Raw genomic sequence first — 20,791 nt, forward strand, 5'->3', positions numbered from 1 at the left:
GCTCGGGGCGCGCCGGCGGCCGATCATTATTCCTGGTACTTGCAGGCAAACTTCCTGCTTCAGCAACCGCCTGCCGATCGACGATCACATTCACGCATCAAGATGTGAATTGATGATGGTCGCGGTGGTGATGCAATTGAGGGTCATGGTACATAATTTGATGAATGCAATGAGCGCGATCTGTTAATACAGATAACAAAGGTAATGGTGCTAACGTTTTTTGTATAATAATTGTTTAGTTGCTCACCACGAGTACCACATGGTAATGGTGCTAAGGTAATGAAGCTATACTTATGTCGATAGCACCATTGAATGTATGGTTTCATTGTACTAGTTATTGAATATGAAAAATATACTACCTCCATTCCAAGGGTTAAGGCCTATATTTTTTTCAGAAAGTCAAACTATGTTAAATTTGACTAAGTTTTTATAAAAAATCATTAACATGAAAAGTACAAAATCAATACCATTTTATAGATAATGAAATTTATTTTTATATGGTACCTACAAAATATCATATTTGTTTATAAATTCTTCTAAAAATTTGGTCAAACTTTACTTTGTTTGACTTTCTGAAAAAAATATAGGCCTTAAGCCTTGGGATGGAGGTAGTAGAATTTGTTTGAAATTTGCACCGGGCCCCCAATTTCTGGAGACGGGCCTGGGTTGTAGTTTAACTATAGGAGTATTCAAAACTTTCATGCGCTTAGTCATTGTCCTCGCGGTTTTTCACAGGAAGCATGGAAAAAATCGAGATGCACCCAGTGTACAAAGTAGTCCACGAAGCCCAAAGCCCATATGCTCCTCTTGGGCTGTGAGCTTGGAGAAAGAGAGTGGCGAAGCTCAATCATCAACCAATGCCGCAATATGGGTAGGTATATTTCCCGACAAATCGGTTACACTAAAATCCACAGAAACACGAATGGGCTCAGGAAAGGGGTCCCCCAAATATTGGGTAACCATTGTTAAGGCTGGTCATAGTGCATTGTATCATATTGTAGTATCATGCATATGATACTTGTCTATGATACTAACACTATAGTGGTGGTATTATAGAGTAGTATCATAATTTTCTAAATTTATTGTTTTGTAGAATCTCAATACAAAATGTGTGTACAAGATCTATTTAGCATTGGCCTTTCTCGTAATGTGTGCTATGATACAGTATCCACTATGATACTCTAATCTTGTCTCTCCTCATTAATTAGATGCCACATCAGCATTTTTGTGGGCCTAAGATGCATGATACTACCTAAGATACTAGCACTATGACCAGCCTAAACCAGGTCGTATATTTATGAAATGGGGGAGTATCCGAAACTATAGCTAGAGCAGCTATGGAGATAGCTGCCAGTAAAATGCCAATACGAAATCAATTTATTCGATGAGGGATATAACGGGTATTGAACATAAAAAAAAGCCCCGCCGCACTCGTGCTCCTGCAAAGACGAATCGTCCTTCGTCCCAACTCATCCCCGGGCCTCCCACCGGCACCAACGACGACGGCGAGCCATGTCCGCCGCATCCGCCTCTCCGGCTAACCCGCCGGAAGACATCCGCGGAAGCCTCATCCCCGTTCTGCCAGACGACCTAGCTCTCCACTGCCTCGCGCTCCTCCCGCGCGCCGCGCACCCGTCCCTCGCCCTCGTCTCCCGCGCGCTGCACGACCTCCTCTGCCGCCACCCGGAGCCCCTCCTGGCCGCCCGGCGCCGCCTCCGCCGCTCCGACCCGCACATCATCATCTCAGTCCGTCCGCCCTACCCCGCGTCCCCGCGCTTCTTCCTGCTGCTCCCGCACCCCGGATGGCCCCCTCTGCCCCTCCCCGCCCCTCCGATCCCCGTCTCCTCCTCCTCCTCGGCGGCCGCCGCCGGGCACCGGCTCTTCCTCGTCGGCGGGTCCGTCGCCGGGATCCCCGCCACGTCCGTGCAGATCCTCGACACCCGCACCAGATCCTGGTCCATCGGCCCGCGCCTCTCCTCCCCGCGGGAGTTCGCCGCCGCCGCGGTCCTCCCCGGCGCGCTGCTCGTCGCCGGGGGCTGTCTCCCGTCCTCCCCCTTCTGGGCGGAGGCTCTCGATCTCGCTCCCCCGTGCGCCAAGTGGTCCCCGGTGCCCAGCCCGGACCACCTCCGGGAGAAGTGGATGCACGGCTGCGTGTCGCTGGCCGGGAAGGTGCTCGCGGTGGCCGACCGCGGCGGCTTGTTGTACGATCCGGCGGCGCCGCCTGGCGAGGCGTGGGCGCCGGTTTCCCCGGCCCTTGACATGGGGTGGAAGGGCCGTGCTGCCGTGGTCGGTGGGATCCTCTACTCCTACGACTTCATGGGGCAGGTCAAGGGCTACGACCCGGACAATGATGCCTGGAACACGGTGGAAGGGCTGGAGAAGGAGCTGCCCAGGTTCCTGTGCGGCGCCACTCTCGCCAATGTTGGCGGGCTGCTCTACCTGGTGTGGGAAGGGAAGTGTAAAGGGAAAGCCAGTGATGAAGAAGGCAAAGCCAAGGGCATGGTGGTGATTGAATGGGCTACCATTGAGGTGATGAGGGTTGAAGAGGGGCGGTTAATTGGGAAGGTGATATCCAGGGACACTATTCTGTTCACAGACATGCCGCGGGGGTCCGCAATCACACATTGCATTGCATTGGATCTATGACATGGTGCCGCAGATGAGAAGCAATGAGCATGCGTGTTTGGAAAGGTAAAATATGGCAGAGTTAATGATTTGTGGTAAATGCCTTTTTGTGCTGATTGCTTACTCATGTTGGTTAAGAGATTGAATAACTACCAAATAGCAATGTTTATTTTTTTTGCTTGATTGCTGTTCCAGGTTACTATGGGACAAGACTTGAAAAGCCCAGTATTGTGTGCAGTGCAGCCTAACATCTGTGGACAGGGCTACACTGAAGGTAGGCACATGTTTTAAGTATCGTACGAAACCGTAAACATGCTGATTAAGGAAATTGTATCTGTAATGGGTGTAGGGAGTGCATTATTTTAGCTACATTGAACTGTTTAGCTGTTTTGTGTGAACTGGTAACGGTCATAGACATAACTCACAACTCATAGTTTAGTGTAAAGTCGTTTCATGTGAATACAATCCCGTCATGTATCGGTAATGGGTGCAGGGAGTGCATTTATTGAGCTATATTTTGACTGTTTAGCTATTTTGTGTGAACTGGTAACGGTCATAACTCATAGTTTAGTATAAAGTCCCTTTATGCACATACGACCCCGTCGTGTAACTTGGCCTGATCACATATGGTATAAGCTAGTGAACTGGTGATGCATTTTGGTTTCAGTTTCGATTTATACTAGAAGGATAACCACCATGTTGCTGTGGGAATCTATCAAACCAAATTAGGTGTTATGTGATACTCCCTCCGTCCCAAAATGTAAGGCGTCTAAGGACTGGTCAAAAGTCAAACTTTACTAACTTTGACTAAATATTTAGAAAAATATATTTACATCTATAATATCGAATGGATATATTAAGAAAATATATTTTATGGTGAATCTATTCATGTTGGTTCAGTATTGTAAATGTTTATATTTTTGTGTATAAACTTGGTCAAACTTTAAAAACGTTGACTTTTGACTAATCCTTAGACGCCTTACATTTTGGGACGGAGGGAGTATATGAAAAGCTGAATATATATCATGTGACACAATATGAAGGGACATAGAAAACATTTTTCAGTTTCACAGATGATGTGATAAAATATACCAGTTTGGAGCGCTATTGAAAACTAAAACTCGAACAAATAGAACATTGCAATTTTTGAGTATGATAAACTTGATGTGGAACAATGTGCATATTTGGAGAAAAAAATATTAACTGTCCATGACTTTTCAAATTACCCTATCAACATAGAAGCCCTTGTAAGAGCTTGCAGTTCCCAGATTCCCAGTATATAAATACGTACTGTATGGTTTGCGTACCTTGGAAAGTTAAGATACATCTCAATGTTTTTTTAGGAAGACATTCCAAAAAGACTCTTAAGTTCTTCCCAGCGTTTAATAAGACATGCTGGACATTAACTGTTGTAAATGTCTATTGCACCCTTTGTGCAAAGATCAGACAACTGGGTATTCCAGAACAATGCACTCAAACACATTACACAACTTGTATATATATATATATATATATATATAGAAACCACATGCAATTGCATGGTTCTGAACAACAAAATTTGGTATTTGTATAAAATGATTGCTAATTACTAAGTAGTGATTGCTTGATTCAGTTCAAACCTTTTAATGACTATATTGCATTAGTGGTTTGATTCACCCAGTGTGAAGGTAGTAGAATGAACAGTTGAACTTGCAGTAGTTGTTTGATTCACCCAGCGTGAAGCTAGTAGAAAAAAAACATAGGGAATTTGATGCGGTTCTGCAAAAAAGTTGAGAACTAAATAATCAAGTCCCTGAAATGTGTTACAGAGTAATAATAGGTGAAAACAAAATTACTTAAGCAGTTCTAGGATGGCCTATGGTTAAAGGATAAGGCGAGAACTTTGGAAACATAAACGTACAGTTATGCAGTAGAAATAATGTAGATTAACATGAGTCAAAAATATTACAAATGACCGAAAGTTCATACGATTCCTGCAAACGAATAATCCATAGAAAAATGCGAATGTACTTTGTTAAACTTCTTGCCACAATTTTTGTTAAACTTCTTGCCACAATTTTGTACAAAAGGAAAAACATCACCAGATTAATCAGTACACAAGAGAAATTGATAGAAAGTTGGGCATGTCACATCAGTCAAAAGTATTACAAGTGACTGAAAATTCATGTGATTCCTCCAAGCCTATAATTCATAGAAAAGATTGGTTAGTCTTACTTTGATTATCTTCTTACCACAATTTTGTACATAAGAAAAGACAAAAAAATATCTGCAAAAGCAAACATGTAGCCAATATTGGTTTGGGAAATCATCAGTTTTTAGTAAGGACTCTGCTACACAGTGGCACCGCACCTACGGCTTACCGTACGGCAGCCCAATAAACAATATACTTCACACCACGTCCTTACATGAGCACACAACGAATGGAAAAACAGCCTTAGTGGCAGGCCTGTAGCGTGTAGTATGGCATCATCAAAGATTTTCTTAATTTTCAAATTTTAGAACTTTTCTTTTACCGTTTGCTTATTTGCGACGAGGTCTATGAAACTAAATCCCATGTTGACATTTTTTCACAACTTCTTTTTGGTCGATAATTGTCACATTGTTAGCACTAACTTGCCAGATTAGTCAATGCTTAGTTGCCAGATTATAATAATTTGGTTGTGAGGTTCATGTACTCTTACACCAAAACGAGGTACTACTTTGTGTGGAATGATAACTTCTCTTAGGTTTTAAAAACACCCATGAACAGTTATCGTGGACTCGTGGTAATTGTTCGCTGCTAATTGGCCAACTGGTGTGATGAAAAAACTCGTCACACCCACTCTGTAGCTGTGCATATCATTGCAGTATTTAAAAACGCGTAAATAATAATCCAATAACCATGTACAATTATCGTGATAACCGTTCACTGATAATCTGGCAACTGGTGCGACAAAAAAAATCGTCAACACATAGGAACATGACCTCTAGTTTTGAAGCCACCATCGAGACAAACTTGATGGAGAAAACAGATTGCTATCCAGATTGACGGTGTATGACATAAACTATTTTAAATAATTGAATTCAGTAATTAGTGGATTTAGGTTAGTGAGAGAGAGAGAGGGGAAAGGGGGGCGTTGTTATGATTATCGTGTACCTAGCGCCTAGCGCCTGCTGTCTGCCATGCACCTTGCACTGTAGCATTTAATTTTGGACGTTTCATATTTTAGGACCGAGGGAGAACCAAAATAATAAAAGAGCTTTAGGAGCGCATGAATGGGAGCCCATATTTGCTGGGGGATGGAGGAAAAAAATCGATTGCATTAGGACGAGATATTGGAGACCGGAGACGGAACGGATACGAGATTGGAGTCTTTCAGGGTGGCTGAGCCGTACGCAGCATCTTCCTATCTGATTCAGACGGAATTGTTTTACATGGTTCATCTTTGATTTAGCCTTCCACTAATAATAACTCGCTGGCTGCTGTGGCTGATTTAGATGACTTACTTTCCATGTGCACCATAAGTTCAGAACTTCAACTGATGATTATGCGTTCATATTTTTCTAAACTCATGCAGTTTGGACACAAGGTTGGAGACTTGGCATGATCCCACTCCCAGGGGATCAGAATTTACTGTCGATGATCTAAGCTAGGCTTGTATTGAGTTGAGGCTTGCAGGCGCACTCTCTGGCAGGTCTAGGTCATCAGTTAAGCCTAGTGAGGAGCAGGTTAGGCGAAGAGAAGAGCATGATCGCAAGAGCTTGATGATAGCGCTGGAAGTCTACAAGGGAAGGAACATAGAGGTCACGCCCATATCAATCAATAATTAGTGTTCTGGCTATTCTTACTCTTAGGGCCTGTTTGTTTCAGCTTTTGGGGGCTTTCCAGTAGAATAAGCAGCGATATCCAAACAAACGGGGCAGCTTCGCTTCTGGCTTTGCTGAAGCCATCGGCCGAAATAGGCAGGCTCGGGAAAGCACCTCCGGAGGTGCTTTGTGTGGCTTCCCGCAGCTTTCACTTTAACCAGCTAACCGTTTTTTTGAATTGCCCATATCGTTCCGGAATATTTACGTGGACTGCCACCGCTGAGTGGAATCAGTATTTTCCCAAACTCCTCATGCTCGGCCGACCCAAATCGATTTGTCTCCAGAACTCATGATAGAGGAGAGACTGGCAGGCTAGGGTTTCCCCACGCATCACCCGCGCCGCCACCCGCACAAGGCCGCTGCCGCCACTCCTGCCGGCCGCCGGTGACCCTCCCCCTCCTCCGTTCCCGGCCGACCCCCGCCGTCCTCCCTCCCCGTCCGCCCGACTCGGCCGACTCGCCCCTGTCCGCCCGTTCGGCCCGCCCTAGTCCTTGAAGGTCGACGGCGGCAGCAAGTTCCGATTCGGCCCCGTCCCAGCCGGAACACGCCGTCGGCCGACTCGCCCCTGTCCGCCCGCTCCTCCCCGGCCGAGCTCCCTGAAGGTGAGCCTTCCATCCCCTTTTTTTCTTCATGTACTGTAAGCTTTTGCTGCTGCTAGTACTGATGTCATGCCATGATATTCGGTTGATGCTTCGAAATTGATTGGTTTTGTGATAATGGTAGCTGCTGATACTGATCTGGTGATGTTGTGTTAAAAAAAATAGATACTTTGAAGATTAGATTGATATGTATGGAAGAAGTGAACTCCAACAACAGGGATGGTGGTTGCTTGAGTAGAAAGGGCTACAAGAATCTAGAGGATAAATTTGCGGAGAAAACAGGGGATAGACTACTGAAGAAACAATTCAAGAACAAACGGGATGCTTTGAAGAAGGATTACACAGGGTGGATGGAATTGCTAAATGCAACTGGGTTAGGTTGGAATTGCTACCGCATTGTTCAATGCTAGAAGAAGATAATCGACTACTGCTAGCTTGATTATTAATGACTGTAAGGACACTAATATGTATTTTGGATAACTATATATTTCATTATGGATGATTTCTTATTTGTGTAATGGCATGTATATGTATCAATGACAAAGCTATTCCCATTAAATACATGTTCTCAACACTCCAGGGTATTTCAGACAATTCATGCGTTCACAGCCAGACAGCCAGCAAATTAACCAAACAGTGAAACTCAGAAAAGCAGCTTCTCCTGCACAGCAGCTTTTCCTGCACAGCCAGCCAGCCACAGTCCGAACAAACAGGCCCTGAGTCTTGTACTTGCAAGTTGGCAAGTTGTTCAAGTTGTTGATCAGCTGTTGACTGCTCTTTTGTGTCATGATGTGAACTATTATGTCAAATCATAAGTATGAAATATTTTTGCATACATAATTATCTATTTTATTGCAGCATTTATAAGTAAATGATCATCAGGTGGATATACAAGGAGATATTCCTTGGTATATGCTCTTTAGTGATGATATGGTGCTATTGGATGAAACCAAGGTTGACATAAATAAAAAGTTAGATCTAAGAAGTTTGGACTTAATAGGACCAAGACCAACTACTTCCGATGCGATTTTAGTGGGTTACGTGAGAGATGGAGATGCTAGTTTAGAAGAAAAAATAGTATCTAAGAGGGACACGTTTTGATACTTGGGATCAATGTTGTAAAGTAATGGTGATATCGGTGATGATGTTTGCCACAGAATCAAGGTATGGATGAAGTGGCGACGAGCATTTAGCATGCTATGTGACAAAAAGGTCCCACGCAAGCTAAAAGCTAAGTTCTATAAGATGATCAGACCTGCAATGCTACACGAAACAAAATGTTGGCCAACCTAAAAAAATAACATATGTAAAAAAAGAATATTACGTAGATGCGCATGCTACGATGGATGTGTGGCTATACAAGAAAATACCGGATTAGGAATGAGGTAATATGTGATAGGCTAGGAGCGGCACTAGAAACTAGTCCATCATCAATTAAGGTGGTTTTGTCATATCCAATGAAAACCTCCAAGAGTGAAATTCTAAGGAGTATGAAAAATACAAGGAGAAACAGAGGATGACCAAAGTTAATATAGACGGAGGCGGTAAAAAGAATTTGAGAGATTAGGTGCCCCTAAAGATTTGGCTTTTGATAGGACCACATGAAAATCAGTGATCTATGTGCCAAAATTTCAGTTTATTTGTTTTTTCTCTCCTTAGTTTGATTTCCTTATGTTTTCGTTGGGTTTCATATCAGCCCACTCTAACTTGTTCGGAAAAGATAGTTGTTGCAATATTTATAAGTAAAATATATTACTTTATATTTAAAACACATCGAGCACTCAGCATCGATCGAGCCATCGGAAGCTCCAAAATCGGTTGTTTTCGCGCCATCCTATCAGGATCGGATGCCCCAGATTAGTTAAGACATAGTTTTATATTTCGCTCCCTCAGTTTTCTGGAATCTGACTTGCGGTTTGAGCTACTCCACTTTAAAACAAATACAAAAGGACATATCTCGTTGGCCCTAACATTTTGGAAATTTACATCGCATATGTCATCGTCCTCATGTACCCCTAATGTAAAGAGTATTACAATAAAAATCTTCTCTCCACGTACAAAAAATATACTATTACAACAAAATTCTCGCACCATTTTTAAAATATAGTTTTACGAAAAATGGAAATTCAATCTAGCTCCCGTGTGCCTACGCTACCTCCACCAAAAAAAACATATTTAAATGTCAAAAATTATAGCGATTTTTTTACATGTACATCTCGACAACCTATGTCCGTTCGTACAGTTTGGCAGAAAACTAACATTTTTTTGATTGATGTACAGAAGACCAAACATGCCTCACCGAAAGCCTTATATTTACCACCAAATTTTATCCTTTTTACATAGCCCAAAAACAAGTCTTTATGCGCACATAGCATGTGAGGATGTACATGTGAAATGGTTAAAGAACAACATTTTTTTCGAAAGATTGATTTACAAAAAAAATCATTTCGAAAGATTGATTTACAACAAAAATCATCAACAAGTTTAACAAAAAATCTCAAATGAGTACAACAAAAAACCATTGATTCCAAGAAATGAAAAAGTGCTTTGGATAAACGTTTCCCAAAATTTACAACTAATATGCCACTATGGTGATTTAACCGTAAGGCCGAAAGTATTGCAACAAAACACCTCGCCCCGCGAATAAAAGATATATAGTGTTACAACAAAAAGTCGTATCATTTAATTTTTTTTACAAAAAGTGGTTAATAACAACTTTTGTTACATATTATTTTACAAAAAACTAATAATTTCAACAAAAAACATAAATAATAACAACAAAAAAGAAAAAAAGTAACGTTACAAAATGTGTTTAAACAACAACATTTTGCTACATATTAATTTACAACAACAAGCAACAATTTCAACAAAAAAACAAAAATAATAACAACACAAAAGGATATGCAACATCTACTGCTTTTTTAGAGACATGCGTGCTCGCCAAGCAATAGAAGCAGGGCTCCAAATCCATGCATATTGGGCTGGTGGGCTTCCACACACATGCGATACTAGGCAAAAAAATGGAGAGTGAGACTAGAAGGGAGCGAGCGGACGCATGAGAAAGACGGACATATTGCTGCCCCGCCACTGGTCGCCTGATGCAGATCATTTTCCTTAAAAAGGTGGACATTGAACCAGTAGTCCATTAGGTAAAAATCTGAACTTACGGTCTCACCGTTTGATCGTCGGTCTGGCTTTTTAAACTATATACTAATTTAGCTCATAACTCAAGCTAGCTGCATAATTGGAATGCAATTTATTATTTATTTGAAGTGGGCATGTTATGTTGACCTACATTTATATTATGTTCCACGCTACTGAACTTAAATTTGTGGAAGTGAAAGAAATAAACCTTATTGATGAAAGCGGGAAAAGATATTTTCATTTCAAATTTTTAGTGAAAGGATTAGATGGTAAACAAATAATGTTTTTTGCTAAGGTGCATCATGATCTCATAGATGAGAATGATGTTTATCTTTGCACGTCTTTCGGAGAGGATGACTTCAAGAAAAGAATGACAAAGGTATCTTCGTTGCGTTCTTCCATTTCTATGCTCATACTATAGCACTCTTAATTCGAAGGCCATTTATTTTATAATTTTTCTTTGTGTTGGCCATTTATTAATGCACTTGTATTTCTTCTTTATCTCAATGTAAGAGCAACTCTAGCATACGCCGGAAAGAACCTGAAATTGGATAATAACCTTTTTTGCAATATTGGACGAAAAAATGTAGAGATGCCGTAAAGTTTGATATTTATCCAACACCTGATATCCACCCCCAAGAACCCCATATACCCAGTTTTGGGGCCAAAATTTCGAGCGCCCCCAATACGCCCCTGATAGCAGAAAATGGTTGGCGGGAGGGAAATTTTAAGCTTCCGTCACCGCCCTTCCAACTCTAAACTCGCCAGAGTTGATCCAAATACGACCATGCCCGCTACAAATTCATCCAGAATTTTGCTGCTTTCCGATATGAAGTGCTATTTCTGGCTGATTCGAGCTGCACAACAAGAGCACAGGTGGGAGCTGCAACACAGGTGGCCGGGTGCCAAGAAGTGACTATGAGTTTGAACTTTGAAGTGTGGCGCTCAGCACTATGAGTTTGAATATTTTTCAATTATGTGCATTCTAAATATTATTTGAATAATTTTAGGCTCAAATTAGGGTTCCTTAGAGAATGATGTGCACATAAAAGATAATCCATCTGCCCCTAATTACTTGTCGCATATTTGTCTAGACACGCATGTACGTAAACACGTTTTAGTGTATAAATAGTTGAATATACATATGAATCTAGATAAATATGCGATACCTAATTAGGGACAGGGGAATAGAAGGAAATGAAGGCTATTGTTGGACTTGGACAAAAAGTTGAAGGCTATTGTTTAACTTGGACAAGTTTTTGAGGGCTATTGTTGGACTTGGACAAAAAATTGAAGGTCAAAGTTGTAGATGGTTCTATTAGTTGGAGATGCTTGCTACCGTGAGTTGTAAAGATTTCGATGAGTCGCCAAATAGCGTACACGTAAGATGAAATACAAGATCTTGGGGGACCGGTTTGAGAAAAGAAGAAGCTTAATTTCCCAGCTTGCTAATTAGTTGTCACTTGGCAGCGTCAAGAAGAAAAGAAGAAATCAGCAAGAAAATATTGTCTTTGCATGTTTGTATTCTTGCCAACAATAAAGGACAATTGGCCTGCATGGATAAAAGCTAAACAAAAAATATTGGCCAGTTGGATCAGCGCAAACACATGATCGATGCAATACGGAAGCTTCTGATGCTCGAGCGAACCAAGTTATATTCGCAGATTACAGCTAAGCAGCAGGCTTCCGATCATGGAGCACATGCACAGATCAATGCGACTCTTACCGTACGTACGCCCCGTCTCGCGCAGCTGGCCTATAGCCCCTCGGCCCTCGCTACTAGTCACCGCCGCCGCCGAACAGCGACGACGAACTGTAATACACGATGAGCAAGAAGAGCAGCAGCGCGAGCGCGGCCCCCACCGGCGATCCCCGGCCGGCGCGGTGAGCAGCGTCAAGCGACTCGCCCAAGGCGAAGCCGAAGAAGTCGACGAGCCGGTAACCGGAGGAGAGGACCCGGATGAGGAGGATGAGGCTGACGGGGAGCAGCAGGAGCCCCACGGGGCCGAAGAGCTCCGCCACGGCCTTGAGGAACGCGTCGCCGCCGTCCACCATGAAGAGCGGCCCCGCCACCACCAGCCCACCCACCACCGACACCAGGACGCCGTACTGCGGCAGGTCGTGCCCGCGCTCCTCCCTCATCTCCGATGACATCATCGCTCCGGCTGATCACGAGACAGGCTAGCTAGGCTAACTCGGAGGACCTAGCTGCAAACTGAGATACTGGTTGTTGGTGCGGCCTTCGCCATTGACAGCGGCACATTGCCGATTCTTATCGATCTCGTTCCAACTGCGACCGTTCCGGATGTATTGTATATGGTCGTTCGGTATGTCTTGTAAAATAATTGGAACTGAAAGTGAAATGTTACCGGCGACGACCTTGACCGAGCAGGGGTTGAGAGCTCCGTCCGTATAAGCTGAACTTTGCTGACGACGTATATAGTACATATGGCTCCTTGTAATTGGTATCTTTTTGATATTAATATATTCCCTTTATCGAAAAAAAGTACATATGGCTCCTCCTTAATATGCTTGAATATGGTACAGGTACATCGCTTGACATTTTTACACATCCAAGGGACGTACATGCACAATGGAAGAAGTTGTCTACCGATGAGGCAACGTTCGCCCAACCCCAAATAAGAGCTACAATTGTAGGGGGAAACAAATGAGATGGAAACATGTCGCTTTGCCGTCCCGTGCGCGATCTCGATTACTGCAGAGCAAATGTGGCCCGAGAGCCGATCGCCGCGCTCTCCCCGGACCGGTGATCGTGGTGGAGGGGCTTGGTGACCGCCGGCTTCAGCATGGTGGACACCGGCGGCCTGGCGGCGAAGGAGACGGCGACCTGGAAGGCCTCGCGGGAGGCTGACCGGAGAAGCTCGACGACCACCCTTCTCGCCGGCATGGCTCGGCGAGAACGGGCTCTCGGGAAAGTCGGAGGTCGGAACGCGCGCGGGAGACGTACGTATGGACAAAGGCTGCATCTGCGATGGAATGCAGGTTATAGAGGGGGGATTCGCCGAGCGAGCCTATATTTGGGGGAGAACGGCGGTTACGTACGAAAGGCTCTGGTTTATTCCCAAGAATTTTTGTCAAAAAGGACCACCCTCCCCAATTCATTGATAAAAAGGACCACTTGTGAGCAGAATTGACAAAAAGGATCACCTCCGGTGTGGCGGCAGAGCCCCCAGGCGACACGTGGAGGATGCCCCGGGCGGTGTGGCAGCAGGGACCCGCCGTCCTAGCAGGTGGCGGCATGTTAGCCTCCAGCCCCGTCGTCAAGCTACCGTCGATCGCCGCGGGCCATGCCGCCGCTGCACGGGGCGGCATGCTTGCGTGGCACATGCCGCCACACGTGGTGGAGGCAGGCCTCGAGCAGGAATCCGGTCGGCCGATCGCGCCTGTGCACTGATTAAGAGTAAAGCTGACTAAAGAAACGGCGCTGATTCCGAGGCGATTGGAGACAAACTGCGTTGATTTTTATGTGACTTCACTGATTGTGATGATTTCTGCTCGCGAAAGTTTGCAACGTTTTTATCAGTGGATGCACTGCAGTGTACAGAAATTAGACTAAGATTTGTAACAGTTGACAAACTGCGTTGATTTCGATACCGCACTGTGAAAGATGCTTGACTCTTCTTTATAAGCCTGAGTGTGTTTCGTCTGCGCGGAATCAGTCACTCACTCTCATGTTTTGCCTCTCGCTCTAAACTCAGACGCTTAGCGTACGGTGCAGCACTCAATCTCTCTCGCTCTAGCCTCTTGCTGTGAACTCACGTTTAGCGTACGATGCAGAATCGGATTGAGTTGCAGAGAAGACATATCAAGGTAAGTGTATCATGCATGTTATACTTTTATCTTTCATATTTGTTGTAATTACCTTTGGAATGTTATTAGCGCGTGTAGTTAGAGAGAATGTGATTAGAACATTTGTGACTAGCATGTAGTTAGTGAGTAGTTTATTTGTACTTTATTTGCAAAGAACATTGTAGAGTAGTATATTATGGTTGTCGCAACACAATAATATTTGTAGAGTTCATATTCTCAGCGGATTAATATTAGCTAGTATTGCATGTGGTAGCAGATAAGTAGTTGTGTAAAAATAGTTAGTATGGAATTAATAACTGTAAATTTTGAGTTAGATAGCATGTAAAAAAATTATATTTTGCGGATGTAATTTTTATCACCGGAATGATATTACCTAGTATTGCATGTGCTACCAGACAAGTAGGTGTACAAACTTGTGTACCCATTTATCCTATAAAAAAATAGAGGCATATGCCAATATTTGTAAATATATTTGTTGAATATGAATTTCATGTGTAATAGAAGTGGACCGCTTGTGGTGTTGACGATTTGCATTATTTGGGAATTTCGTGGCGCGTAATTTATTACTGGAAGAACCGTCATCTTCAAGTTGAGGTATAAATGATGTGATCTTATATTTGATGTTAGAATATTTATCTGATGGATGAAATTTTATTCCAGAGTTATTGTATAGTTTGTAGATATCGTATTCGTAAAAAAAAGTTCTTATGAAATTAATAATTGTAAATTCTTAAGTGCATGTTATAATTGATATAATAAATTATGAAAAAAGTAATATGAGTTCAGCTGCGATTTTACTAATATAATTTAAAAAATATGGTTGTGCGGTTGGTACGATGGAAACGTGTTAGTGTTTTATGGAGACGTCGTACGCGGCGAATTTTCTGGTGTCGATGTGTCGCGTTGCGACTCGATGAAAGTTGTAGTGACAGACAAGGTCAATAGAGATTTTTTGGATGTTAGAAGATGCATCCGAGCATAGTTTGGGCGTGATATGCGTGGAAAGAAGATGATCGTTGAGGCTCTCATCGTCGTAGGAGGGAATGATGGGACACCTGCCCGTTGGGGTTTGCGGGAGGTAAAGAGTCGTATAAATTAGGGTACGTGATGGCGTGTATTTCACACGTTCGTTGGGCAACCCCAAGAGGAAGGTATGATGCGCACAGCAGCAAGTTTTCCCTCAGAAAGAAACCAAGGTTTATCGAACCAGGAGGAGCCAAGAAGCACGTTGAAGGTTGATGGCGGCGGGATGTAGTGCGGCGCAACACCGGAGATTCCGGCGCCAACGTGGAACCTGCACAACACAACCAAGCTACTTTGCCCCAACGAAACAGATGAGGTTGTCAATCTCACCGGCTTGCTGTAACAAAGGATTAACCGTATTGTGTGGAAGATGATTGTTTGCAGAGAAAACAGTAGAAACAAGTATTGCGAGTAGATTGTATTTCAAGTAAAGAGAATTGGACCGGGGTCCACAGCTCACTAGAGGTGTCTCTCCCATAAGACGAACAGCATGTTGGGTGAACAAATTACAGTTGGGCAATTGACAAATAAAGAGAGCATGACAATGCACATACATATCATGATGAGTATAGTGAGATTTAATTGGGCATTACGACAAAGTACATAGACCGCCATCCAACCGCATCTATGCCTAAAAAGTCCACCTTCAGAGTTATCATCCGAACCCCTCCAGTATTAAGTTGCAAGCAACGGACAATTGCATTAAGTATGGTGCGTAATGTAATCAACAACTACATCCTTAGACATAGCATCAATGTTTTATCCCTAGTGGCAACAAGCACAACACAACCTTAGAACTTTCGTCATCTGTCCCAGGTGTCAATGCAGGCATGAACCCACTATCGAGCATAAGTACTCCCTCTTGGAGTTAAAAGCATCTACTTGGCCGGAGCATCTACTAATAACGGAGAGCATGCAAGATCATAAACAACACATAAGCATAACTTTGATAATCAACATAACAAGTATTCTCTATTCATCGGATCCCAACAAACGCAACATATAGAATTACATATAGATGATCTTGATCATGATAGGCAGCTCACAAGATCCGACAATGATAGCACAATGGGGAGAAGACAACCATCTAGCTACTGCTATGGACCCATAGTCCAGGGGTAGACTACTCACTCATCACTCCGGAGGCGACCATGGCGGTGTAGAGTCCTCCGGGAGATGATTCCCCTCTCCGGCGAGGTGCCGGAGGCGATCTCCGGGATCCCCCGAGATGGGATCGGCGGCGACGGCGTCTCGGCAATGTTTTCCGTATCGTGGCTCTCGGTACTGGGGGTTTCGTCACGGAGGCTATTTGTAGGCGGAAGGGCAAGTCAAGAGGCGGCACGGGGGCCCACACCACAGGCCGGCGCGGCCAAGGGGGGCCGCGCCGCCCTATGGTTTGGCTCCCCGTGGCCCCTCTTCGTCTCTCCTTCGGACTTCGGAAGCTTCGTGAGAAAATAGGCCTCCGGGCTTTTATTTCGTCCAATTCCGAGAATATTTCTTTACTAGGATTTCTGAAACCAAAAACAGCAGAAAACAAGCAATCGGCACTTCGGCATCTTGTTAATAGGTTAGTTCCGGAAAATGCACGAATATGATATAAAGTGTGCATAAAACATGTAGATAACATCAATAATGTGGCATGGAACACAAGAAATTATCGATACGTTGGAGACGTATCAGCATCCCCAAGCTTAGTTCTGCTCGTCCCGAGCAGTGTAAAACGATAACAAAGATAATTTCCGGAGTGACATGCCATCATAAACTTGATCATACTATTTGTAAAGCATATGTAGAGAATGCAGCGATCAAAACAATGTGTATGACATGAGTAAACAAGTGAATCATAAAGCAAAGACTTTTCATGAATAGCACTTCAAGACAAGCATCAATAAGTCTTGCATAAGAGTTAACTCATAAAGCAATAATTCAAAGTAAAGGTATTGAAGCAACACAAAAGAAGATTAAGTTTCAGCGAGTTGCTTTCAACTTGTAACATGTATATCTCATGGATATTGTCAACATAGAGTAATATAATAAGTGCAATAAGCAAGTATGTAAGAATCAATGCACAGTTCACACAAGTGTTTGCTTCTTGAGGTGGAGAGAAATAGGTGAACTGACTCAACATAAAAGTAAAGAGAATGGTCCTCATAGAGGAAAAGCATCGATTGCTATATTTGTGCTAGAGCTTTGATTTTGAAAACATGAAACAATTTTGTCAACGGTAGTAATAAAGCATATGCATCATGTAAATTATATCTTATAAGTTGCAAGCCTCATGCATAGTGTACTAATAGTGCTCGCACCTTGTCCTAATTAGCTTGGACTACCTGGATTATCACCGCAATACATATGCTTTAACCAAGTATCACAAAGGGGTACCTCTATGCCGCCTGTACAAAGGTCTAAGGAGAAAGCTCGCATTTGGATTTCTCGCTTTTGATTATTCTCAACTTAGACATCCATACCGGGACAACATAGACAACAGATAATGGACTCCTCTTTTAATGCTTTAAGCATTCAACAACAATTAATTCTTTTCTCATTAGAGATTTGAGGATGTTTGTCCAAAACTGAAACTTCCACCATGGAACATGGCTTTAGTTAGCGGCCCAATGTTCTTCTCTCACAATATGCATGCTCAAACCATTCAACTCAGTGTAGATCGCCCTTACTTCGGACAAGACGAACATGCATAGCAACTCACATGAAATTCAACAATGAGTTGATGGCGTTCCCCGATGAACATGGTTATCGCACAACAAGCAACTTAATAAGAGATAAAGTGCATAATTACATATTCAATACCACAATAGTTTTTAAGCTATTTGTCCCATGAGCTATATATTGCAAAGGTGAATGATGGAATTTTAAAGGTAGCACTCAAGCAATTTACTTTGGAATGGCTGGAAAATACCATGTAGTAGGTAGGTATGGTGGACACAAATGGCATAGTGGTTGGCTCAAGTATTTTGGATGCATGAGAAGTATTCCCTCTCGATACAAGGTTTAGGCTAGCAAGGTTATTTGAGGCAAACACAAGGATGAACTAGTACAGCAAAACTCACATAAAGGACATATTGAAAACATTATAATAATCTATACCGTCTTCCTTGTTGTTCAAACTCAAAACTAGAAATTATCTAGACCTTAGAGAAACCAAATATGCAAACCAAATTTTAGCATGCTCTATGTATTTCTTCATTAATGGGTGCAAAGCATATGATGCAAGATCTTAAACATGAGCACAACAATTGCCAAGTATCACATTACCCAAAACATTTATAGCAATTACTACATGTATCATTTTCCAATTCCAACCATATAACAATTTAACGAAGGAGAAACTTCGCCATGAATACTATGAGTAGAAACCAAGGACATATTTGTCCATATGCTACAGCGGAGTGTGTATCTCTCCCATAAAGTGAATGCTAGGATCCATTTTATTCAAACAAAACAAAAACAAAAACAAAACGACGCTCCAAGAAAAAGCACATAAGATGTGGCCGAATAAAAATGTAGTTTCAGGGGAGGAACCTCGATAATTTGTTGATGAAGAAGGGGATGCCTTGGGCATCCCCAAGCTTAGACGCTTGAGTCTTCTTGATATATGCAGGGGTGAACCACCGGGTGCATCCCCAAGCTTAGAGCTTTCACTCTCCTTGATCATGTTGCATCATACTCCTCTCTTGATCCTTGAAAACTTCCTCCACACCAAACTCGAAACAACTCATTAGAGGGTTAGTGCACAATATAAATTGACATATTCAGAGGTGACACACTCATTCTTAACACTTCTGGACATTGCATAATGCTACTGGACATTAGTGGATCAAAGAAATTCATCCAACATAGCGAAAGAGGCAATGCGAAATAAAAGGCAGAATCTGTCAAAACAGAACAGTTCGTATTGACGAATTTTAAAATGGCACCAGACTTGCTCAAATGAAAATGCTCAAATTGAATGAAAGTTGCGTACATATCTGAGGATCATGCACGTAAATTGGCATAATTTTCTGAGCTTCCTGCAGGGCAGTGGGCTCAGATTCGTGACAGCAAAGAAATCTGGAACTGCGCAGTAATCCAAATCTAGTACTTACTTTTCTATCAACGGCTTAACTTGGCACAACAAAACTCAAAACTAAGATAAGGAGAGGTTGCTACAGTAGTAAACAACTTCCAAGACACAAATATAAAACAAATTACTGTAGCAAAATAACACATGGGTTATCTCCCAAGAAGTTCTTTCTTTTTAGCCATTAAGATGGGCTCAGCAGTTTTAATGATGCACTCGCAAGAAATAGTATTTGAAGCAAAAGAGAGCATCAAGAGGCAAATTCAAAACACATTTAAGTCTAACATGCTTCCTATGCATAGGAATCTTGTAAATAAACAAGTTCATGAAGAGCAAAGTAACAAGCATAGGAAGATAAAACAAGTGTAGCTTCAAAAATTTAAGCACATAGAGAGGCATTTTAGTAACATGAAAATTTCTACAACCATATTTTCCTCTCTCATAATAACTTTCAGTAGCATCATGAGCAAACTCAACAATATAACTATCAAATGAAACATTCTTATCATGAGTCTCATGCATAAAATTATTACTACTCCCAACATAAGCATAATCAGTTTTATTAGTTGTAGTGGGAGCAAATTCAACAAAGTAGCTATCATTATTATTCTCATCAAGTGTAAGAGGCATAGTATAATCACAACAAAATTTACTCTCCATAGTAGGTGGCACAAAAAGACCACTATCATTATCATCATCAGAAATAGGAGGCAAAGTATCATCAAAAAAAATTTCTCCTCAATGCTTGGGGGACTAAAAAGATCATGAAAACCAGCTTCCCCAAGCTTAGAACTTTCTATATCATTATCAACAATGGTGTTCAAAGCGTTCATACTAATATTACTACCAGCATGCAAATAAGATTCCATAGGTTTTTTAATTTTCGCATCAAACAATCCATGTTTTAAATCAGGAAATAGAATAAGAAGCTCACTCTTGTACATTATGCCAAACTAGTGAAATAAAAACATGCATGATATTAAGTAAAGTAAAACAAGTAACTAATTTTTTTGTATTTTGATTTAGTGCAGCAAACAAAGTAGTAAATAAAATAAAGCAAGACAAAAACAAAGTAAAGAGATTGAGAAGTGGAGACTCCCCTTGCAGCGTGTCTTGATCTCCCCGGCAACGGCGCCGGAAAAAGAGCTTGATGGCGTGTATTTCACACGTTCGTTGGGCAACCCCAAGAGGAAGGTATGATGCGCACGAGCAGCAAGTTTTCCCTCGGAAAGAAACCAAGGTTTATCGAACCAGGAGGAGCCAAGAAGCACGTTGAAGGTTGATGGCGGCGGGATGTAGTGCGGCGCAACACCGGAGATTCCGGCGCCAACGTGGAACCCGCACAACACAACCAAGCTACTTTGCCCCAACGAAACGAGTGAGGTTGTCAATCTCACCGGCTTGCTGTAACAAAGGATTAACCGTATTGTGTGGAAGATGATTGTTTGCAGAGAAAACAGTAGAAACAAGTATTGCAGTAGATTGTATTTCAGTAAAGAGAATTGGACCGGGGTCCACAGTTCACTAGAGGTGTCTCTCCCATAAGACGAACAAGCATGTTGGGTGAACAAATTACGATTGGGCAATTGACAAATAAAGAGAGCATGACAATGCACATACATATCATGATGAGTATAGTGAGATT

At 42.4% G+C, this 20,791-nt stretch overlaps 2 protein-coding genes across 3 annotated transcripts; one reads left to right on the plus strand and one right to left on the minus strand.

Moving 5' to 3' along the window:
• The first annotated feature begins 1,512 nt into the window (after nucleotides 1-1,512).
• Nucleotides 1,513-6,452, plus strand: LOC124677295 (F-box/kelch-repeat protein SKIP6-like). Of its 2 annotated transcripts, none has more exons than XM_047213297.1 (3): nucleotides 1,513-2,691; nucleotides 2,821-2,899; nucleotides 5,835-6,452. In XM_047213297.1, the coding sequence occupies exon 1, from the start codon at nucleotides 1,513-1,515 to the stop codon at nucleotides 2,644-2,646; it is 1,134 nt and encodes a 377-aa protein (XP_047069253.1). In that variant the 3' UTR covers nucleotides 2,647-2,691; nucleotides 2,821-2,899; nucleotides 5,835-6,452. The 2 variants fall into 2 exon arrangements, with proteins under 2 accessions (XP_047069253.1, XP_047069254.1); XM_047213298.1 differs by having other exon boundaries at nucleotides 6,183-6,452.
• Nucleotides 6,453-11,993: 5,541 nt separating this feature from the next.
• On the minus strand, nucleotides 11,994-12,356 carry LOC124673426. Its single transcript, XM_047209506.1, has one exon. The coding sequence runs from the start codon at nucleotides 12,354-12,356 to the stop codon at nucleotides 11,994-11,996; it is 363 nt and encodes a 120-aa protein (XP_047065462.1).
• Between the last annotated feature and the right edge of the window lie 8,435 nt (nucleotides 12,357-20,791).

This window comes from Lolium rigidum, chromosome 7 (assembly GCF_022539505.1).
Source record: "Lolium rigidum isolate FL_2022 chromosome 7, APGP_CSIRO_Lrig_0.1, whole genome shotgun sequence".
Lineage (NCBI taxonomy): Eukaryota > Viridiplantae > Streptophyta > Magnoliopsida > Poales > Poaceae > Lolium > Lolium rigidum.

What these genes read in the sequence shown, in the direction of transcription:
- LOC124673426 (XM_047209506.1), bottom strand. Translation starts at nt 12,356, where the DNA reads ATGAGGGAGGAGCGCGGGCACGACCTGCCGCAGTACGGCGTCCTGGTG.
- LOC124677295 (XM_047213297.1), top strand. Translation starts at nt 1,513, where the DNA reads ATGTCCGCCGCATCCGCCTCTCCGGCTAACCCGCCGGAAGACATCCGC.